At 49.3% G+C, this 23,198-nt stretch overlaps 1 protein-coding gene across 4 annotated transcripts in view; it reads right to left on the reverse strand.

The window, feature by feature from the left end:
- DDR1 (discoidin domain receptor tyrosine kinase 1) overlaps nt 1-23,198 on the reverse strand; it is a 50,210-nt gene that overhangs the window by 11,906 nt on the left and 15,106 nt on the right. For 2 of the 4 annotated variants that reach the window (XM_078055590.1, XM_036120432.2), the window contains exon 1: nt 2,294-2,534. The exons of 1 other annotated variant lie outside the window; for it this stretch is intronic. In XM_078055590.1, coding sequence (XP_077911716.1) covers nt 2,294-2,300 — 7 coding nt within the window. In that variant the 5' untranslated portion in view covers nt 2,301-2,534. Of the gene's footprint in view, nt 1-2,293; nt 2,535-3,845; nt 3,867-23,198 lie in introns of those variants that run through there. One more of the 4 variants, XM_036120433.2, reaches the window with a different exon arrangement.

The following is a 23,198-nucleotide window of genomic DNA, read 5'->3' on the forward strand; positions in this document are numbered from 1 at the left end:
CTGGCATCTCCTTGTGAATCTGGGTATCTACCCTCTGCAGCCCCAACAGCAGGAGAAGCTGTTCTGACCTCACCTCTTCCTGGAGGTCTGCACTGAGTTCTCCAGGCCCTGGAATCAGGAGGAACCCCTAGTGCCACCCCTCATGTCCTTCTCCCACCTCTGCCATCAGCATCTACCAAAGCATCCTATCCCAGCTCTCCTCCTTCTGCCTTCCCTTCCTAAGACCCAGACATCCTGTCCCCCCAGTTCCCACTTTCTCAAGGTGGCTGCCTCTGAAGGAAAAGCCCAGCGCTGAGGAAAAGCCTGAGTTGCCTTGGAGATGAGGGCGGGTCTAAAGACAGGGAGGCCAGGTCACCCCAGGAGGTAGGAAGAGTGGGGGGATACTCCCCCATCCCTTTGTCCTCCTCCAGCTGCTCCCATCATGCTCTAGGGCAGGAATGTAAGAGGCAGCTGAGACCCCACAGCTCTGAAGCAGCAGCTGAGGGGGCTGACTGAGTTGCGGGGGGCACCCAGGCATCAAAGAAGAGCTAGAACCAGAAGCATCACACCTGGTCCCTTGGAGGTCCAGGAGCCACGTGCAGGGGAGCAGGCTGCAGGGTCCCAGGCGGCTGGCCTGGAATTCCTGGGTGCCGCTCTCCACCCCCACCTCTCCCGGGAACAGCGGGGCCCTTGTTCCCCTGGGTAACCTTCATGCCTATCCCAGATGAGTCATCGGAGCCAGACGGAGCGAGAGGAGCTCCGGGCAAAGACACAAAGACAGGCAGAGGATAGGAGGCAGGGGGGGACAGGGCGAGAAACACAAAGCAAGAGGTAAATAGAGCAGGCTCAGAAGTACACGGCACAGAGCCAAGCAGAGAAACACAGATGTCTGGGACAATCCCTCCAACACTCCAATCACCCTATTTCTCTCTCACCGGGTCAGACACACGGAGGACAGGCTGAGAAGGCCTACCCCAACCCCACCCCACCTTACCCTACTCCACTCCATTTCAACCCGTTACAAAGCAGGGACCTGGTCACAGCTTCAGGTCCTTCCCTCTCCTGTTCCACCCCCACCCCCCACCACAAACACCACCCACACAGCTCTGTGCACCCACACCCCCCAACACACAAACGTCAGCCGTGCAAACTTACAGAGCTGACTGTAAACACTGGGGCTAAATGTAGCATACACACCCACATGTGCACAGGCGCGCGCGCACACACGCGCGCACACACACACACACACACACACACACCTCTGTCGCAGACGCTCTCCACAGACTTTCAGAGACAGACACATGTGACACCCACTTGAATCTGTTACACACATTTGCCCCAGCCGGGGCAATCACAGACACTCACACACACATCAACGCCATCCACACGTCGGCCTTCTTTAAAATCCAATGCCATCGCTTAGTAAATAGCCATCTTCAGACATCTGTGAACGTGAAATGACAGATACCACATGCTCCTGCGATTAGAGGACACCGTGAGACACACACACTCAGGCTCTCAGGCACAGGATCCCAAGAGAACTGGGGCCCACCGCCTAATACACACCAAGACCAAGCCAGAGGGAAGTCAAGGCGGTGGCTGGGCCGGCAATGAGAAAGAGGCACGGCTCCATTTTCCCATACTCTCAGCCTTCACCTGTCTCCACTGTAGCACTCACTCTGGACGCACCTAGGTGCCTGCAGCACTGGCTGGGGCTAGGGGTGCTGGGAAGGAAAGTCCAGCCAGCAGGGGACCCGGCCAGGCCGCGGCGGTGTGTGTGTGTGGGGGGGGGGACACTGAGGATGGTGCTCACTGGACAGTGGCCCAGTCTCACGACAGAACCAACTGACCATCCAGAGGCTGTCACTGGCGGGTTAGGGCGTCAGTGCCTCTCTCTGCTGGGCTGAGGGCAGGCTGTCCCACCGGGAGCTGACCGGGTGGAGGCTTAGCACTTAGCAGATGGATGCCCGCAGGGACTGGCCTGCTGGGAGGGCGGGCCCACTTCTCCAGGGGCCCGAGGGGATGATTCAACGGGGCCACACAAGGGCACCTGTCTTCCTGGGTGTCAGTTCCTTCACACTGAGTAAAGGGTCCTTCCTCAATGCTGGAACACACTTTCTCGGAGGTCAGGGAGGTCCCCCCCACCCCCATTTTCAGGCAGGGACACACTTGGCGCAGCTGGACAACCAAGAACAGCCCGGGAGCGTCCTGCCTCCGCCGCCAGGCCCTCGCCCGGCCGCCGAGCCTCCCCTGGAGCCCCGGCCTCCGCCTCGGCCCCTCCGCCCCGCAGGGGTCCTCCGCCCGCGCCCCCTACCTCTCATCGCTCTTCCCGGCAGACCCAGGCGTCCGACCCGGGAGCGGGGCCTCCTCGGCGGCAGGGCGAGGGGCGGGGGAGGCGCAGGGAGCCAGGAGCAGGGAGCGCGAGGCGCCGGCGGGGCTCGGGTGTCGGGAGGCGGCTCCCGCGAGCAGCTGTCGGGGGCCTGTTCCGGGGAGAGGAGCCAGGGCTGGGGCGGCTCGGGCCCAGGCGCCGCCTCCCCCCAAGCCCGGCTCCCCCTCCCGCCGCCCTCCGCCCGCCTGCCCGGGTCGCCGCCCTTCCCCCTCCCGGCCCGCGTCGTCCCCGCCGCTCCCACGCCCGGCGCCGCCCTCCCGGCCGCGCGCTCCCCTCCGCCCGCCACGCCCACCCCGCATTCCCCCGCGCGCCCCGGCCTCCCCCAGGAAACCACCCCGCGGTCCCCTCGACGCTGCGCGCCCAGCCCCCTCCGCCTACCCGCGGCCCAACCCCCAGGCCCCAGGGTCCCCACTAAAGGGAACAGCCGAAGCTGAGGCCCCGCTTGGGGCCTCCCACATATCCAGGCCCCGTGAGGAGATGGCCCCCTCCCTACTCCCCCTTTCTGGGCTCAGTTCCTGGAGAGGGAGGTGAAGGGGGCAGCCCCAGGGCACAGGGAAGGAGCAGGTTCCCACAGGCCCGGTGCCCAGCCCAGCAGCAGAAGTTTGGATGGAGGAAGGGAGCAGGGCTCACCTGTCCAACCAGGCCCCCCAGCCTCACACTTTTCACACCACCAACCTTTGCTTCTCTCTGGCACCCTCTGGCCTCCTGTCCTCTACACCCCAACCCAGATTGCCCCAGAGCCTGATGGCCCCCCACTCTCTCCTAGCCCCATTCTCTCTCTACTTCCACCTTCCATCCCCCAGTCCTCTCAAGGACCCTGCAGCCCAGACTCCAAGACCCAGGTTCCCTTGGGCTCCCCGCTCAAGGCCCGGGAGTCCTCAGGGCAAGCCTCCCTTGGGCCCAGGTGACGTCGAGGCTCTGACCACTGGCAGGCATAGGCCTGGATAAGGTGAGGGGGTTGTGGGGGATAGAGACAAAGAGAAAACTGGACACAGCCCAAAAGGACCAGGAACAGGAGTCCCAGAGAAGATGGGCAAGGAGGCTGGGTGAGGTGGGCAGGGCAGAGGAGCTGTGGTGGGAGGTGTTGCACCCCACTCGGGCTCAGGCCACCATCGCTCCACATCCACACCTGTCAGCCACCTATCAACGTCACCAGCTCAGAAAGATCTCTGAGTCCACTGCAGATCCCCGGCCCACTGCACCTCACAGCAGACATCAACTCACACCCTACGTACAGTCCCAACAACAGTTCCAAGAAAGAAACACGACGTCCCAACCAGACAAGTACACAAAAGTACTACCAGGAAGAAGTTGGCCCTCGGTGTGGGCAAGAGCTCCAAACCACCAAGGACACACCAATCCCAGCACGCCCAACTGCTAAGGGACTCATTAATAAACAGCCCCATGGTCACTCGGAGAATTGCCACTTCCCACCGTCCCCGCCGACAAAACCCCAGGGGTTCCCAAGAGCACGTACCCCTCTGGAGACAGCCGCTGGGGAATCTGGGCCCTGGAGAGGCTGGGCCGGGGGTGGAGCCAGGCCGGGGGTGGGGCCAAGGTTTCCCCAGTAACCTCACCTGGGCAGACTCTCGACCCCTCCTTCCAGGGACTGTGCTCGGAGGAACCCTGGGCTGGCAGACCGGGCTGGGCTGCTTCCAGAAGCCTCAGGGAAGGAGCGGCAGCCCCTCACATCCCACTGGGACATTCCACACCCCAGGCCCACGCTCCCGGGCCAGGTGGCATGGCGGGGCCAGACAGAGGGGTCCAGTGGGGAGAGTAGAGGAAACCATAGAATCCTGAAACTCTTGTCCCCTGGTCTCCCCCAGGAGAAATTCCTAGTCGGTGATGCCCACCTCGCCCCAGCCCAAAGCTGGAGGAGTGGGAGGGATGCAGGGTTGGGGCCCAGCGGAGTCAAGTGACAGTGGAAAGGAGGCTGGAGCCGCCTGGAATGCGGGGCTCGGAGCCGAGATTCCCAGGGGCCAGAGAGGGAAATCCCAGCTATCCAGGGGCCCCTAGAGCAGTGCCAAAGGCTGAGAGTGTCCACACAGTTTTTCTTGGCCCTAGAGCCCATCCCATATCAGCTGCATCACTCCCAACTCCAGGGACCCCTGTGTCTTCCTGAGCCCCCAAAGGACAGTCCACCCCTCCCACATCCATGCCTGCCCTTCCAGCTTCTCCCCTCCCCTTCAAGCCAATGGTCTCCTGCTCCCCAGGAAGGAGAGGAGGGGAAAGAGCTCAAAAAACGTGAGAAGAGGCACGTAGGAGAGAGCAGCAGCTTCAGGCCTGCAGACCACCTGGTCACTGCAAGGAAGCCCACAGGACCAGTGAGAGGGGGGATGGACCAGAAGGGCCCACACACACTAACTGCAGTTCCCTTCCCAAGAGATGCAGCTGCCTCTGGAGCAAGCAGGCCGGGTCAGCAGCTGGGGAGAATGAGAACTGACTGGGGGGGAGGGCGGTGGCAAGGCCACAACCAGGAGTCAGGCCTTGATACCACCAAGTACAAATGGGAAACTGAGGCCCAGAAGTGGAAGGAGGAGGGAGAGATGACATAGTATGGGGAGGAAAATGAGACAGCTCAGCGGTGGGCAGCCTGGGGGTGGGGAATGACGGCACAGTGGGGATGGAACTCAGAGGATGGGTGGGGGGGGACTAGGGGTCACAGAAAGGAATGGGGGCAGGATGGGGATGAGGGCACACACAGTGGAAGGAGGGAGACAGAGACTTGGGGAGAAGAGAGCTGGACAGAGAAGCTAACTGGAGTGGAGACAGGGGAGGGGGGCACTCAGAAAGTAGGGCAGGAAAGTGAGGAGGCCTAAAAGGCGGCAGAGAGACCGAGGGGACAATAAACAAGGGCAAAGGAGAAAAGAAGGGGTTGGAGTGAAACCAAGAGATGGGGGAAGAGGAGGGAGACTGAGGCACAGGGGTTGAAAGGAAGACACAGAGGGAGATGACAAGAGGCTAGGAAAGGAAGGGGCTACTGAGGGACGGACCAGAGGAGACACAGGCCTAATGGCTGAGCCGAACCTGTTTCTGGGCGACAGGACACGGAGGCCCCATACCTCCCTTTGGGGACATCCTAGCCCCTCAGCCCATTTGCAGCACCATGGCCCCCAACTCCACTTGGCATCCTTGGCCTCCTGCTGTGGCTAGGCTGCCTTCCTCCCGCACCACAGGCCCAGAGCACCTGGTCCCTCCCCGAGAGGGGTGGGCCCAGCTCCAGTCCCCACTGCTGCCCTCCCAGTCTGCGCTCTCACCTCCAGCTCAGGGTTCTCCTGGGTCCCAGTCCCCCCCGTCTCAGGCCTTCGGGGTTCCAGGTCCGGGGCTGCCAAGGCGCCTGGCTTTGTCCGCCTATCCCGAGCTGGGAGCAGCTGCCCGGGCCAGCTGCGGCCGCCTTCGACGTGACCATGGCAACCCAGCCCCGCGCCCCTCCCCCGAGCCTCACGGCCCCGCGGAGAGGGAGGGAGCCGCCGGGCCAAAAGAAAGGAGGGGAGGGGGCAGAGGACTTCAAAAGTGAACCAAAGGGAGACCCCAGACAAAGAGACCCCAGACAAAGGGGGATGAGGGAGGCAGCAGGGGGGGAAGCAGCATTGGCTAGCTGTGGCCCAGGGCTTACTTAGGCAGGGGGCGTCTGGTCCTGCCAAGGGGGGAAAATCCAGGCAAGGGAGGAGAGATTAGCATTGACTGGCTGCAGTCCTTTGGAGGCCTCCTTCTGGGTCCCTAACAATCCACTTCCTTCTCTCAGGATTTTCTGAAAAACACCCTCAGTTTTCAAGAACGGCCCCAACTTCAAACATATGCTGACCTGTCAGCTCTGAAATCAGATGTCCTTGTCAGACAGTGTATGCCAATCCTTAGTTTGGAAAATATGATCCTCAAAGCTGAAGGTAACTGATTAGGCTGGGAGGGGGTGGGGCAGGGAGGGAGGTAGTCACCAGGCCTCTCACAGCGCTGGGAGGAAGCAGAGTACCAAATGGGGAGGGGAGAAAGCGAGGCTCGGCCTCTCAGAGGCGAGGATTGACCTTGCCACTCACCATCTAGCTTCTCGTGCTGCATCCTACTACATCCCAGTTCTCTCACCAGTAAGACAGACATGATAATACCTGCCCCTGGAGTCTGCTGTGATATTATGAGGTGGCATCTGAAAAGCACAGGCCCTTTTCACGGCAGCAACCAGCCGAACTCCACTAACATGATCTACCGGTGTGGGTCCCTCACCGTGTCACCTGTGTCTCTGAGTTCCACGTCCCAGCTGATTCCATAGTTACTAAGGGTTTGTGCGGGGCAGGGCCCTGAAAGTAAGCACTATGAGACATACAGTGAGGAACACAACCCACTCCATGCCCTCCAGGCATTTACAGTCTAGAGGGGGAGCCAGACATGTATATGCATGTGTGTGTGTTGTGTGTGTGTCTATAATCACAGAAGATAGCATCACCCGTGCTCTATCTGGAGGTGGAAGGGGCTGAGGAAACCCAGGGGAGGAGCAGCCCAGGTCCTCCTGAGTCAAGGTCAAGGAAGACTTCATGGAAGAGTTGGAGCTTGAACTGGGCCTTAAGTCAGACAGAGATTTGCAGGGATGAGGCAGGGCCAGTCCTGGCCGAAGAAGGGAGGCATGAACATGGTTATGTGAGAATGCAGCTGTGACCGGAAGACAGGGTCTGCCCAGGTGAGTAAACCCAGAGAGGCAGAGTGAGGTGAGGTAATCACATTAGTAGTTTGGCTTATTCCGAAGGTGAGGAGGAAGGGCCTTGGGATATTGAGCTGGGCGATGGCATGATTAGATTTTAAAGGTGGTTTCTGGAAGCGGTGTGTTGGCAGCATCTGGCAGAGCAACAGCTGAGGGGGAGGGACGGGTTGATCCCATGGCATCCTGTCCACACCTAGCCAGTGTTTCACCCCCCGTCCCCAGCCAGGAATGCCATGAGAAAATGCTGAGATTCTACAGGAAAGCAGTGCACATGCTAGATATTTTTCTGGTATTTTCACCTATCATTTGGTTGTCTCCTCTGGAGCGTTTGAGGTGGGTGGCGTGGGGCTCTTCATGAAAGGGGAACTGGGCCTGGAGAGGTTGTAACTTGCCTCATCTGAGGCAAGTTGCTGCTTCCCACCCAGGACCTCTCCTAAATTCCTCTGCCTCTGTCTTCCAGAAGTGGGAGGGAACTAGGAGGGGATCCAGAACAGCGTCTGTGAGGCTACACTAGACGCCTGAGCGTCTTGAGCGCTGCTTCCCCTGGAAACTCCCTTTCCTCAGACTCTTTTGCGAGGCTCGTGGTCCCTGTAATGAACAGAACTGCCACAGGGGGGCGCTCGCTTCCCGAGTGACCAACACTGCTTACCAGAGAAAGCAGTGAAAGCCTGGAGGGCAAGAGATTCCAGCCTGGGCCTGGGAGGGCAGATAGGGAAGGAGGCAGGAGAAAGGCTGAATGGAAGCTTAGGGTCGCAGCAGGTGTCATTGGGGTGAAATATCCTGATAGTCATTTTTCAGGAATATTGTCATTTATAGACAGAATCTCAGAATCTTCCCTTTCTCTCTGCTGTTGTCAGCAGCCCCTGGCCTCTTCCTGATCGTGCTGCTGATTAATGAGCCTTGCTAGGGCCAGGCTCTGCCCTCAGCACTTTCCTGAGTCATCTCATTTGGCCCTCGCCACAGCTCTGTGATGTGGCATTTTGATATATGCCCACTTTTACTGGGGCAGAAACAGAATAAGAGAAGTCAAATAATGCCCACACACAGACGTAACAACTGGCAGATCTGGAATTCAAACCCGAATCCTTTTGACTCTATAGCCAAAGCTACACTGGAGGGTCTTAGCCATCATTATTTTCCCAAATCTAGAGTCTGTAAAAAGCCTTATCCCTTCCTTTTAGTCCTTGAAAATACTCTTAACTGCCTTCATCTCCCAAGAATACTGGTGGCCCAAATCATTCTTGTTTGTGTACGAAGAATATACAGAGATCCAACAATGGCAAAAGATTTGCTCAAGGTCACACCAGAAGTCAAGGTCAGTACTAAGATAGCATTTCTCAAACCGAGGTCCCTGGACTCCTGAGAACCCATGATGCCCCATGAAAATGATTAAATTCCATGTTTTTGTTTCATTGGTAATTTTTAAAAAGTATCATAAGCATTTTCTGGATCATAAATAACTGATCCCAGCCCTGTATGTGAGTACCTGTGTTTGTTCATGTTTGTGTTTTCCTTCTTATGGTCAAGTTAGCACTTCTGTAATTGTCTGGGTTGCATTTGTACCAAGTAAAGCCCAGGGAACATGTACTGACAACGATTTCTTAGCAATTTGAATAGACACAAGTATGGGGAGAACTGAGTCATCACCGGGCACACAGTGGGATACTGTGTCAATTTCACGAGTACCTGTATTAGGCAGTATGTGTTCATCTTGCCAGCAGCAACTTCATTTCAGAAAAACAGCTATTCGTCACATCAGGTTAGTTAGCTTAAATTGCCTTTTTACTCTTATGTGTTTTTATTTCTACTTTGTTTTGTTTCTACAGCTTTATAACTGCTCAAGTATTGAAGCATAAAAATTCATGGTTAGCTGGGTTTGCACACATTTAAATTATAAAAATAATTTAAATCAAGTCCATGAGAATTGTAGTTCTTCCAAAAGGGTTCATACATTACTCAAGTTTTAAAGCAGGGCTGAACTAAACCTGGGCCTTTTGGAAACTCCAAAGGCAACCTGTAGTGATCAAATTCCTGTTAAGGACCAGAAATTTCCTCACCTTCAAGATCCAGTGCAAGCCTACAGGTATTTACCCCAAAGATACAAATGTAGTGATCCGAAGGGGTACATGCACCCCAATGTTTATAGCAGCAATGTCCACAATAGCCAAAGTATGAAAAGAGCCAAGATGTCCATCAACAGATGAATGGATAAAGAAGATATGGTATATATATACAATGGAATAGTATGCAGCCATAAAAAAACCACGAAATCTTGCCATTTGCAATGACGTGGATGGAATTAGAGGGTATTATGCTAAGCAAAATAAGTCAGAGAAAGACAAATACCATATGACTTCACTCATATGCAGAATTTAGGAAACAAAACAGATGAACATAGGGGAAGGAAAGGGAAAATAAAATAAGATAAAAATAGAGAGGAAGACAAACCATAAGAGACTCTTAACTCTAAGAAACAAACTGAGGGTTGCTAGAGGGAGGTGGGTGGGAGGATGGGGTAACTGGGTGATGGGCATTAAGGAGGGCAGGTGATGTAATGAGCACTGGGTGTTATATGCAACTGATGAATCACTAAATTCTACCTCTGAAACTAAAAAATAAAAAAATAATGGCCTATCCCAGCCAAACACCAGGGGAAAAATGCAGCTCCCTCTCCACTTCAATCAGCAAAGGCTGAGTGAGGAGCCTAGACTTCCTCTGAGACCTGGCGCTCTGATACCCTGAGTGCCTCCTCTCCTTTTCTGGAGTGGCATTGGAGAAGACTCAGTGAAGATCCCAGACTTTCATCCCTGCCCAATAGTAAAGAGCCCCCACTACAGGGTTCTTTTTTTAGAACCGAAAAATACCATAATCAAAATTAAAATTTCATTGGATGGGCTCAATAGCAGAACAGAAAGAACCTCTGTGATTATAACAAAAGATCTAATTTTGTGTCATTGGGGTCTCAGCAGGAGTAGAAAATCAGAGTGGAACTAAAAAAGAATTTGAGGGGCACCTGGGTGGCTCAGTCGGTTAAGCATCTGCCTTCAGCTCAGGTCATGATCCCAGGGTCCTGGGATGGAGCCCCACATTGGGCTCCCTGCTCAGTGGGGAGGCTGCTTCTCCCTCCAGTTCTCTCATGTTTTTTTATTTCTACTTTGTTTTCTTTCTACAGCTTTATAACTGCTCAAGTATTGAAGCATAAAAATTCATAGTTGTCTCTCTCTGTCAAATAAATAAAATTTTTTAAAACAAAAAAAATAAAAAATAAAAATAAAGAAGAACTTGAAGAGATAATGGCTGAAAATTTCCTATATTTGGCAAAATACATAAACTTGCAGGTTTAAGAGGCTGAGTGAACCATGAACAGAATAAACTCAAAGAAATCTACATCAAGACACATTATAATGAAACACCTGAAAACCAAAGACAAAAAATTTTGAAAGCGGCAAGAGATGACACATTCCCTATAGGAGAAAAACAATTCAAATGACAGAAACCATGGCAACCAGAAGAAAGTGGCACAACATTTTTCGAATGCTGAAGGAAAAGAACTGTCAGCTCAGAATCCTACATCCATGAAAAATACCCTTCAGGAATGAAGGGGAAATCAAGACATTCTTAGAAGAACTAAGAGAATTTGTCATCATCATTCTGACCCTAAACTACAGTAGAAAGGAGATGATAAAAGAGGACTCTTGGAACATTAGGAAGGAAGAAAGGACAATAGAACAAGCAAAAATATGGGAGGATTACACTTTCTCACCTCTTAATGCCAAGTTTGTCCATCACCTGCTCTACTCAATGAAATGTGAGCAGAAGTGATATGTTACTTCCAGTAAGTAGCTTTGAAAGCCAGTGTGTGGTTCTCCATGACTCCATCTGGGTCCTGGTGTGACATGGGAAGAGCCACAGCCAACCTGTAATATACAGCACGAGCAAAGGGTAAACCTTGGATGCTATGGGCCCTTAAGAGTGTGGGGTTTTTGTCACCATAACAAAACTGACTGATATATAATCCTTGATACATCTGCATAGTTCTTTTGTGCTCCCCACATCTTTTCCGCATTATTTCCTTTGATCTTCACAAAGCCCTATGACTTATGGTGGCCAGTTGATGATACTTCTATATCAGAGACTAGCTGGACCCTCGTGTTGTCCCCATTATCAATTGATATTAAATAAATTCCTATGCCACCTGAAGCCTGGTTCCATGGAGATGCCTGTGTGAGAAGCAGCTAGATAGCAAATTAGTCACTACAATTTGGAACACTCACAGTTATAGCTTCCTATATAAGGTTCTTACCTGCGATTACTGTTTGTTTTCTTCGTCCATAGCATCTTAGTAAGCTTGGAATGTCTTTCCAGGCCTCTCCTTGTACATAAACTTAATCTGCTCTGGTGGGTGACTGCCATTTCTTTGAGGTGACCACAGGTCTGTTAAATTAGATACAGTGTATGCCACATAGCATATATTTTAAGTCATACTTTATCAAACAAAATCTTCAAATTTGGTGAAAATCCATTGTGTTAGTCTTCTATCGCTGTGTAACAAACCACCCCAAAAGTTAATAGCTTCAAACAACAATAAACAATTCACACACACACATATACACATAATAATTTGTTATTACTGAAGTTTTAAAAAATAATTTGCACATCAAAAACCTCCCTCCTTGCCTTGCCACCCAAACTAGACCTCTTCTGGTGTTCCTTCTCTCAGAAAGTTGCCTGTCACTGTCCACCCGGACAAGCCCAGTTTCTTAGACTCCACCTTGGTGCCTCTTCCTCTCTTTTATACCCATATTCAACCCAGCACCAGGTCCTATGGATTTTACTTACTAAATATTTCTCAAATCTGACAGTGTCTTCCCATCTTCTCCATCAGCCCTCCTAATTCACATGTCTTGCTGAGAATGATCCAGCCCCCCCTGGCCTTCACTTTGGGCCACGACAATCAATCCCCTCCATTGCAGACAGAAGATCAAAATGAACCTCTGATCATGTTATCCCCTGACTAAAACTCTTCAGTGATTCCCTTTGTTCTCCTAGGATGAAGTTAAAATTCCCCACCATGATCTAGAGTCCCTGCCAGCCCCAGCAGTCAAGTCTGCTATTGGGATCCCCCCACTATTTTACTCTCTGCCCCATCAACTCTGACCACTTCTGCTCACCTACTATATCCCCAGCACCTAGTATGGGGCCTGGCACATAGAAAGTGCATGATATATGATCCAGCAATTGCACTACTGGGTATTTACCCCAAAGATACAGAAGTAGGGACCCGAAAGGCTACGTGCACCCCGATGTTTATAGCAGCAATGTCCACAATAGCCAAACTGTGGAAAGAGCCAAGATGTCCATCAACAGATGAATGGATAAAGAAGATGTGGTATATATATACAATGGAATATTACGCAACCATCAAAAGGAATGAGATCTTGCCATTTGCAACGACGTGGATGGAACTGGAGGGTATTATGCTGAGCGAAATAAGTCAAACAGAGAAAGACATGTATCATATGACCTCACTGATATGAGGAATTCTTAATCTCAGGAAACAAACTGAGGGTTGCTGGAGTGGGGGGTGGGGTGGGAGGGATGGGGTGACTGGGTGATGGACACTGGGGAGGGTATGTGTTCTGGTAAGCGCTGTGAATTGTGCAAGACTGTTGAATCTCAGATCTGTACCTCTGAAACAAATAATGCAATATATGTTAAGAAAGAAAAAAAGAAGAAGAAGAATGTAGCAGGAGGGGAAGAATGAAGGGGGGGAAATCGGAGGGGGAGAAGAACCATGAGAGACGATGGACTCTGAAAAACAAACTGAGGGTTCTAGAGGGGAGGGGGTTGGGAGGATGGGTTAGCCTGGTGATGGGTATTGAGGAGGGCACGTTCTGCATGGAGCACTGGGTGTTATGCACAAACAATGAATCATGGAACACTATATCTAAAACTAATGATGTAATGTATGGGGATTAACATAACAATAAAAAAATTAAAAAAAAAAAGAAAGTGCATGATAAATGTTTATTGATTGAATAAAGTGGGGCTCCATCCCAGGACCCTGGGATCATGACCTGAGCTGAAGGCAGAGGCTTAACCGACTTATAAACCATGCAAGAGTAGGGTTCAGTTCTCTAAGATAGAAATACTGATGGGTCTTAAAAACATAGCATTGAATGAAAAAATAAGAAGTTAAATAAACTTATAACATGATATTATTTTAATACTGTTTATTTAAGAGTACATGCACACAAAATAGCAATACAGTTTATAAAAACACATCAAGCAAGAGGAGAGACGAAGAGCACATTAGAATGACTGCCCAAGGGAGAGAGAAATAGAATTAGGAGTGGAAGAAAATGGAATAAATAAACAGAAGAGGGGCTTTGCACAAACACATGAGAACGAGGCACCATGAGTTTCCATGGGGAGGAATGAGAGAGAACCACTGGTGTAGAATGACTAAGAGAAGGCGCCCCGGCTGAGCCCTGAGGAGCATCCATGTGTAAGATGAGCAGGGGAAGAGTTGCCAGCATAGGAACTGAGCTAACAGGAAGGAGCTGAGGGAGCAAGGTGTCCGAGAGGCCAATGGAAGGAGTGTGTAAGGAGGTCACGGCCAACAGTAGGATGTGAGCCCTGCAACAGATCACTCCCAATCCCTTGGCTGAGCCTTTTTAGTATTAAGTTTGGGGGGTGGGGGTTTGGAGCCCAATGCAGGGCTTGAACTCACTACCCCAAGATCAAGACCTGAGCTGAGATCAAGAGTCAGATGCTTCACTGACTGAGCAACCCAGGCGCCCCTTAAGTATTAAGTTTTATATTTAGATCATCTTAATGTTGAATAGTTAATACATTCCTACAGTTCAAAATTTAAAAGATCTGAAAGTATCTACAAGTGAAGCTTCCCTCCAACCCAAGTCCCAGGCCATCCTGTTCCCTTCCCCAGCAGCAATGCTGCCAATTGGTTATTTATATCTTTCTGATATTCTTTCTATCCTTCTATACATATGGAAGCAAAATCATAACATACGCACACACGCATTTTTTTTGTTTTTCTTGTTTTGTTTTGGGTTGGGTTTTTTGTTTGTTTGTCTTTTAAGATTTTATTAATTTGAGAGGGAGAGTGAGCGAGAGAGAGCACGAGCAGGGAAAGGAGGGAGAAGTAGACTCCCCGCTGAGCAGGGAGCCCGATGCGGGACTCAATCCCAGAACTCCGGGATCATGACCTGAGCCGAAGGCAGACGCTTAACGACTGAGCCACCCAGGTGCCCCCATTTTTTTGTTTTTTTAAACAAAAAGAATCATGCTGTGTGTGTGTGTGTGTGTGTGTGTGTACTATTCAGTTTCCCACTTTTTTCACTTATTAGTGTTTGTTATCAGTATATCAAGAGCTTGCATAGTTTTTACAGTTGCACAGTTTCCGCGGTATGGAAATACCATAATTTAAAAAAACTGGCCCCCTACTCATGGCCATTTGTTATTTCTAAACTCTTGCACAAACCACCTGGCACAGGAGTCATGTTGCACGTGAGTGAGTATGTTTGTAGGGAAGATTCATAGAAGTGGCCTTGCTGAGTAAAAGGAAATTTGTGATTTTGATTGCCTCCATTAGAAATTGAACCACTTTATACTCATACCACAAATGTAGGAGGGTCTTCTTAGTATAGATTTTGATAGAGAGATTTGTTCCCATAAATGAACTGACAAAATTAAGAAGTTGAGGAAGCCAAGATATAGTTAGAGGCACTGTAATTAAAAAACAAAAAGACAAGAAGAAAGAAAGAAAGAAAGAAAGAAAGAAAGAAAGAAAGAAAGAAAGAAAGAAAGAAAGAAAGAAAGAAAGAAAGAAAGAAAAGGGAAGGAAGAAGACACCTTCTCTTTTGTGTTCAGAAGAGTTTTTGAAGCTCTTCACCACTTTCTCTTTAAGAGAGATTTTGCTTATTGCAGCCTACGGATTACTCACCACTGAAGCCTGTCCTCTCTGTCACCTTGTTTGGGCAAGTGGTCCCTGCATTCAAACACTAATTCTATTAGGAATGCTGAGAAGAAAAAAATCCTGGCTATGTTAGAAAAGCATAGTGTAGGGGCGCCTGGGTGGCTCAGTCGTTAAGCGTCTGCCTTCGGCTCAGGTCATGATCCCAGGGTCCTGGGATCGAGCCCCGCGTCGGGCTCCCTGCTCCGCGGGAATCCTGCTTCTCCCTCTTCCATTCCCCCTGCTTGTATTCCCTCTCTCGCTGTGTCTCTCTCTGTCAAATAAATAAATAAAATCTTAAAAAAAAAGAAAAAGAAAAAAGCATAGTGTAAAGTAAAATACAGGCATAAATAAAATTTAAATAATTTTTTAAAGGACAGGAGACATATCAAACAATTACAATATATGGATTTTATTTGGATCCTGATTTTCCAAGAAACTGTCTATGTGTGTGCATAAAACAATCAGCACAATCAAAGAAAAGTAATCTTCAACCCTGACTGGCTATTTACTGATATCGTGAAGGAATCAATGTTGATGTTTTGAAGAGCGATAATGATATTGTGGTTATATTTTTTTCAAAAGAGAGCTGTGACTCTTGGAGATCAGAGTAAAATATTAATGAGGGAAATGACGTAACATGAGACTGCCTCGGGGCAGACGGGGCTGGCAGTGGCTGAATCAAGACTGGTCATTCGTTTATGTGCCACAGGCAGGCAGAGTGGATACAGTGGAGTTTATTATAACATTGCCTCTCTCTTTTTTTTTTTTTAAGATTTATTTATTTATTTTAGAGAGAGAGCATGAGCAGGAGGGGCAGAGGGAGAGGGAGAGAGAATCTCAAACAGGTTCCACGCTGAGTGGGGAGCCCAATGCAGGGCTCTTTCTCAGGACCCTGAGATCACAACTTGAGCCAAAACCAGGAGTCAGATGCCTAATGGACTGCGCCACCCAAGCGCCCCACATTGCCTCTCCTTTTAAATATGTTTGAAACTTTCCATAATAAAAAGTGTATTTTAATTTAAGATTTTAACTGTTCTACAAACTTATATTTGCTACTGAGAATAATGGCTTTGATGGGATGCTTGAATTTCTCCATCAGATAGATGGAGAAATTGGCAAGAGCAGATGGGGAAGTTCTTATCTGTTCCACAAATGGAAGCATTGCTCTTGTAGAGAATGGAGCAATGGGGAGCAGTGGGGCCACAGGATGGCTTCCCCTGAGTCTGCGTGGGGGAGCTGTGAAGACCTCACAGAGGAGGTCACAGCAAAGCTGGACAGGAAGGATGAATGGAGTTTACAGGCCAAAAAGCAGGGAGGAAACACTCCAGGCAGAGGGCACCACTGTATGCGAGAGCTTGGAGGTGTGAAAGAGACCACGGCAGGCATTAAGTAGAAGGAAAGAAGAGGTGAACTGTAAAAGACTATATTATGCAAATTTATCAGTCAGAATGTTGGTGGCTGCAAGTGAAAAATGTTTGGGTTTAAAAGGCTTCCAGACAAAAAGTTCTGGGTTAATTTGGTGGCTTGATGATATCATCAAGGACCCAGCTTCTTTCCATCCCTCTGTTCCCCCATCGTCAGCGTGCTGGAATTCATTCTAATGGACTGTGGTCAGCTGCTGAAGCAGTAGATAACCACATCTTCAACAACCATGTTCAGAGGCAGAAAGGTTTTCCCAGAAGTGCCCCAGCCAACTTTCCCTCACTGCTCACTGGGCCAGAGCCCTACTGCTTCATCAGTCATGGCAAAAGCGATGGAGGACGCATTAGACCGATCATAGAAATACATGTATCTCTTTGGACCTTGAAGGGACCTCCTTCCCTGAATTTACGAGAAGGCAGCACTGAAACAATAAATACAATTTGCAAAAGCTTCACCAGGAAGGAAGTAGGGATAACTGTTTTGTGAGCACCCAAAGTGTCCTCTACAAAAAACTTTCGTGAGATTAGACAGGCTTTCTTAAACGGATTTGCCTGCCATGCCAAGAGGTTTGGATCTAATCCAACAAGTTCTGGAAAGCCTTTCTAAAACGGAGCCTGGGCATGATCAGATTTGCATAATGTTATAAAGAATGATATGAAGGGGAAGTGAGATTAAGAGGCAGGGGTGCCAGCACTACAGCTGTCTTTTATTTGCTTCTAATTCTAAATCATTTACATATCAGGAAACCAAAGCTGACAGGTGGATAGATAACCTATGATGCCTACTGGATTGCAGGCAGCAAAAACCGTCGTTCTTGGAGATCCTCCCCATGAACTTCATTGCTCTTCACCCTTGGGTGGAGCTAACTAACCTAAGTACAAACAGCAGACTTCGTGCCTGGCTAGGATCCACTGCTGTGGGGGCTGGGGGGAGCGGTCCTAAAGGCCCAGCGGTCAGGGTGGGAGGGGACTGACAATGTTTTAAATCGAAGAAGGCTGACATAAGTGCTAAATTCTGCTGCTTTGCTCCCGGAACAGACCACCATGTCCCACTCAAGGCACCAAAAGTGACAATCTGAGACTTGTAATTGCCTAATTTTAGGCATCATGCCATAAACTATACTCCCAACTATGATACATTCACCTGGGGGGAGTGCCCAAGAGTCATCCCATGCATTGCTCAAGAACTTCACAATGACCTGTCCCCTGACTTGAGGGCAACAGTGATACAGCCAAAGTGATACACCTCCTTCTGTGTCCTGCTAGTCAGCCACCCCTCCTGGCAGATCATCAGCTGAGGGTGAAGTTCACATCATTGTCTCCGGAAAAGAGCGTTCAAACTTCTCCGCTGGAAGAGCTGCCTGTCCGTTTGCCACTGCCCACAGCAGGGGCCAGGTTCAGAACATCAGTATAGCAACCTCCTGGAGTCATTCCTCCAATCTGTGCGGGGTGCCCCCTGGAGTGAGGCGTGGCCCGTGTGCTCCATGAAAACCCTGCACTGAGCAGCGAGGGGTTGGAGGTACAAAGTGGAGAAGGAAACTTCTCTGCAGAGATCTATCCTCCCCATAATGGGATGGACCTTTTAAGTTACTGAACTTACTTTATAACATCATTTCCAAAACACTCTACTCATAGAATGAAATTATTCAAATTATGAAAGAATCTCTCACTTGATGAAATAATCACATGAACCCACTGAGTAGCATCTTCTCTTAATGTTATTATAGGGCGTGTTTCCTGATCAATAGACACTTAACAAAAGGAGGGATTGAAAGTTTCTGTATTTCAAGGGCGCCTGGGTGGCTCAGTCGTTAAGCGTCTGCCTTTGGCTCAGGTCATGATCCCAGGGTCCTGGGATCGAGCCCCGCATCGGGCTCTCTGCTCCACGGGAAGCCTGCTTCTCCCTCTCCCACTCCCCCTGCTTGTGTTCCTTCTCTCGCTGTGTCTCTCTGTCAAATAAATAAAATCTTTAAAAAAAAAAAAAAGTTTCTGTATTTCAAGCCACAGAACGAGAAAGTAAGAAAATTAAAAAAAAAAAAAAAAAAGGAAATCTGAAATTATAATGGTGTAAAAAAAATCTGGATTTTCTTAGACAGGAAGCTAAAATTCCAGGCTGGTTTTCAACCCTGGATGACCATCAAACTGAGCTCCGTTTCTGTGGGCTTCACAGCTGGGGGCAGATGTGCAGCAAGGGAGACCCAGGACAGGATGGCAAGCAGGCAAGGGGGCTCAGTCTTACTATTTGTTCACTGGATGTTTTTCATAAGATCCTTTCCTTTTTGTAGAAAGTGAGGCAAGAACACATCCCGTTCACATGCCATTTGGTAGTTCAGGAGACTTTTCACTCTCACGGAAAATCCCAAGGAAGGTTGGTACTCAAGGTTTTCAAGGCCAAAATCCAAACAGTATGGAGTCTCAGGAGTTTGTACCAATTGCTCTCTGCCATGCACCTGCTGCCCAGAACCTCAGTCTATCTCTGCATGGGGTTCCCTAGGCCAATGAAGAATGTGCCTCCAAGACCTCCCTCAGTTCCTCTGGTACCTCTTTCTTCAACCTTCCACTTCCCCCTCTGCACACCCTCCTTCCTTTCACCTTCTGTCAAATTTTCCCATCTCCCCATGTTTGCACTGGCCTGCCTCCCTCTTCTGCCAGGATGGACAAAACCCTGGCCTCCTCTTATGGTTTTGAAGTTACCATAGCCACCAGGCCATTCTCTTCACTATCAAGTTTTGCCACAGGGAATGGAGAGTTTGGGAACCATGGTGTGGAATGGCAGGAAGAAAGCTCTTCGAGAAATACAGTTCATGTTTTTCTTTGGTTATCACTACATATGGAAAAAAATCAGACAATTTTAGCACAGCAAGGATCAGTGTAGCCATGGGTTAAGGAGGGGTTTGCTCCACATGGTGAGGCAGGCTGTCAGCATCTATTTGCCTGAGAGTTGGCAGGCTTCGTGTGCAAAACTCGCCCAAGCAGAAGCAGCAGGCAAGCACAATGAACTGGGCCCAATAACAAAGTCTTGAACATAAAATTTCAAGTGGCCTTTTTTTGTCATTGTGTATTTTGTTTTGTTTTGGTCTTGCAATAGGACTGTCAACTCCATGGGTGCAGAGACCACATGTATCTTGTTTGCCACATGGCTAGCATGGAAGAGGGATTCAGGAAATATTTGTTGAATTAAAGAGTAAGTGGATGTGATTTGTCACCACCTCTAGTCCTCCCAGGCAAACAGGAGACTGAATGTCAACATGAATCTGGTTCTGGAAGCTCTGCAAGACCTTGAAGCACACGGCCATTGCTTCGGCAGCCCTCCAATGAATCGGAACATGAAAAAGAGGGACACTTCCCCTCTGGGCACAGACACCCCCCACTGTGGATTCGATGACTTCAGTGCTTCAGTTCACTGGGGGTGATACTCAGCAGGGGCTGGGCACAGAATGGCAGTATACCTGGATGGCTGGGTTTATGAGCACCTGTGAGACTTCCCTCAGACCCCAGAAATACTTGGGCAGAGAAGGGGACCTTTCAGGGGTTGGGAAGAGACACTGGAATCTGGCTTATTACCCTAAGGTAGCCCCATTTGCACATCTGTGTAGGCTAGTGAGAACCCGGGAAACTCAGGTTACATTTTTGAAACTCAGTCTTGAAATACTACTTGCACCATCTCTGGGATGAGCACCCCTGACCTGTTGGGGATGGTGGCAGTGGCGGTGGAGTCCTGCTACACGTGGCCTCGGGTAAGGTGGCCTGGAAGTTCAAACAGAAGGAGAATGTGAACGCAGTGCCACTCGAGCTCCCAGGGATAATTCTTCTGTGATGCCCTGGAATGTATGAGGCAAGTGGGTGGGCTTGGTATCTGGAAAGCAAACAGTGGTTCTTACTCAAGATAATGAGCTTCTAGTAGAGCATGTGACTCTTGATCTCAGGGTTGTGAGTTCAAGCCCCACACTGGGCGTGGAGCCTACTTGAAAAAAAAAGAAAGACAATGAGCTTCTAAAAAGTTTGAACCTCTTCCTAAATAAAAGAGGGGACTAACAACAGAAGGGGCCAGAGTCCCTAGGTGAAAGAGCAACTTCTGAACCATAGTCGAGTAGGAAGGGGAGGCAATTCAGCCTCCTGAGGAGAACTAAGGTATTGCCCTGATTGAAGCCCAGGGCAAGGGGCTGGCTAGCTGCTCTCATTGTGGTGCAAGGGAGGCTGCTGGGTTGAGAGGCTGTCAGCTTCCCACATTCCAGAGGCACTGGATTCATGATGTTTCCTGTGGACCAGATGTGGGGCCAGCAAAAGAGAGAGCGGGCACAAGATTATGGTAGATCCTGTCCAAAATGGTCAGTCAGAGGGATTTGGTGATCCTAATAAAGGGATGGGTTGCCAGACTCTTGGAGGCTGCAGAAAGATGTATAGTTGACCAGCCTGAGAAAGACATTTGCCCATGTTAAAGGATCAGGGAGTGAGAAACCGTAGCAAAGGCAAGGATTTATCTCCAAGAAATTCACAAAGTGTCTAATGAAAGGAAGAATCAGCTATGCCTAATGACCCAGGGCTCATTTATGCTACCTCACAGTAACTCTAGCCAAATCAGACTTCTCCTGGTCCCCTTAAGTCTCTCCCTCTCACCACTCCAACCCTAGAGGGGTCCAAGGTCCAAGTTAGCGAGATGAGGGAGAAGCATGCAAAAAGACAAAAAGAACAAAAGTTAATTTATTTCTCATGGAATAGTTCCAGCTTAAAGAGTCCTGAGCTGGATACGTAAGCCCACTGTGTTGGGGACCCAGCTCCTCTGTCTTACTGTTCTGCCATTCCCTGGAATGCTGCTTTCAGTTGCAAGGGTGAAATGACCCATCATCACATCTACAGAGTCTGGATTCCAGCCAGGAGTGGGGGGAAAGGATAGGGGAAGGGGAGCACCATTCCTGCTATTAAGGACATTACCAAAAGACTGCTCACCAGCTTTATTCAGACCCTGTTGCCAAATTAGTCACACGGCCACACCTAGCTTCAGGGGGTGCTGGGAAATGTAGTCTTTATTTGGGGTAGCCAAATTTGGGAGTTCTATTAATAAGAAAGAGGAGGGGAGCACCTGGATGGCTCAATGGGTTAAACATCCGACTCTTGATTTTGACTCAGGTCATGATCTCATGATGGTCATGAGATCGAGCCCCTAGTCAGGCTCCACGCTCAAGCAGGCTCCATGCTCATTGTGGAGACTGCTTAAGATTCTCTCCCTCTTCCTCTTCCCCCACCCCCTGAGCACACATGTGCTCTCTTCTCTCTCTCTCTCTCTAAAAAATAAATAAATAAGGAAGAGGAGGAAAATGGCTACTGGGGGACAATAGCAGTTTCTGCTACAAAGCACAAAGTGGGAAATGAGAGATTTCTGCACACCTCAATTCCTAGTGAGGGCAGCTGGTTTATAAATGCCACAAAGAAAAGGAAGAGGAAGAAGCCTTAAATTTAAATAAAGCTTGAAGTTTTTGCCATTACATGAGACTGGACCATTTAATTACTGAACTGTTTGGGGAATTAGAGTGACCAGATGACCTTTGATTACCTACACATGACCAGAAAGTTCACAGAACCTGCCTTAAATTTTATCTAGGGGCAGAAGGAGACTGGATCCCACAAAATGGGTTTACATTGACAGAGAGAAATGAAAATTAAGTTGCTTCCTGATCCTACCTTGCATTAGTTAGGGTAGAATACGCTGTAGTAACAAAAAGACCTTAAAGTTTCAGTGCTTAACATAATACGACGTTATTTCTTATATACACTCCTGAGCAGGTTTGGATTCCAAGGGCAGCTCTCCTCCTTATGGTCAATCAAGAACTTGAACCAACAGTGGCTTTACCATTTTCAACTGTGGCTTCCAAGGTCACCTTGGGAATCAAACTCTCAGTCAGCCAGAAGGGGGAAAGAGAAAGGAGGAGGAATGTGGGAGGTTTTTAATAGGCCAGACCTGGAATTTGGCACATACACTTCTGATCACATTCCACTAGAGAGAACTTGGTCATGTGACCACACCTGTTTGCAAGGGAGGCTGGGAAATGTAGTCTGTGTACCCCAAGAAGAGAGGGGCATTTTGGTATGCAGCTGGAAGTCTCCACCCCATGCCTCGTGATTTCTGCTTACCCGATATAATGGTTATAACAATGAGTTACCAAAAATACAAAGTCTTTGGACCAAAGATGAAAAAGATGGCAGTCTTGTGCCAGGTTCAGAGAGTAAGACATTTAATATGTTGACTGGAACTTTCCTTTAAGACACTTGAGGAATAGCAGAATCATAAAAGAGGAAAGAGAAGGAATGAGGTTAGTACAAAGCTTCTGGGTGCCACATCAGAAATACTCCTGGTGTCAGTACAGACCGGGCTCTGGGGCAGGATGCCTGGGGTGCCACGTACGCAAGGGTTAGAATTGTGGAGAGCTACAGGGCCATGCCATTAAATTGCACAGCAGATGTTAGAACACAAAGGAGAATCTCCATGTGTAGCTGTTAAACACCTCTTCACGAAAAGTAGAAAAGAAAGGGACTCCCACATGAGACGGCAATTCTGACTCACCTCATGAAGTCAGGGATGGTGGGCAGGAGCGGCCCACAGTCTCCCATGATTAATAAGCCCAATACAGACAGAGATAACAAAAAGAGGAAACCAAAACATGCAAGAACCATGAGGAACTCAGCCCATGGGTGTAGTGCTCAGTAAGGCTTGAAGACCCAGCCCCACAGAGCAGCATCCAGGCA

The sequence above is a fragment of the Halichoerus grypus genome, chromosome 9, assembly GCF_964656455.1.
Source record: "Halichoerus grypus chromosome 9, mHalGry1.hap1.1, whole genome shotgun sequence".
Taxonomy (NCBI): Eukaryota; Metazoa; Chordata; class Mammalia; order Carnivora; family Phocidae; genus Halichoerus; species Halichoerus grypus.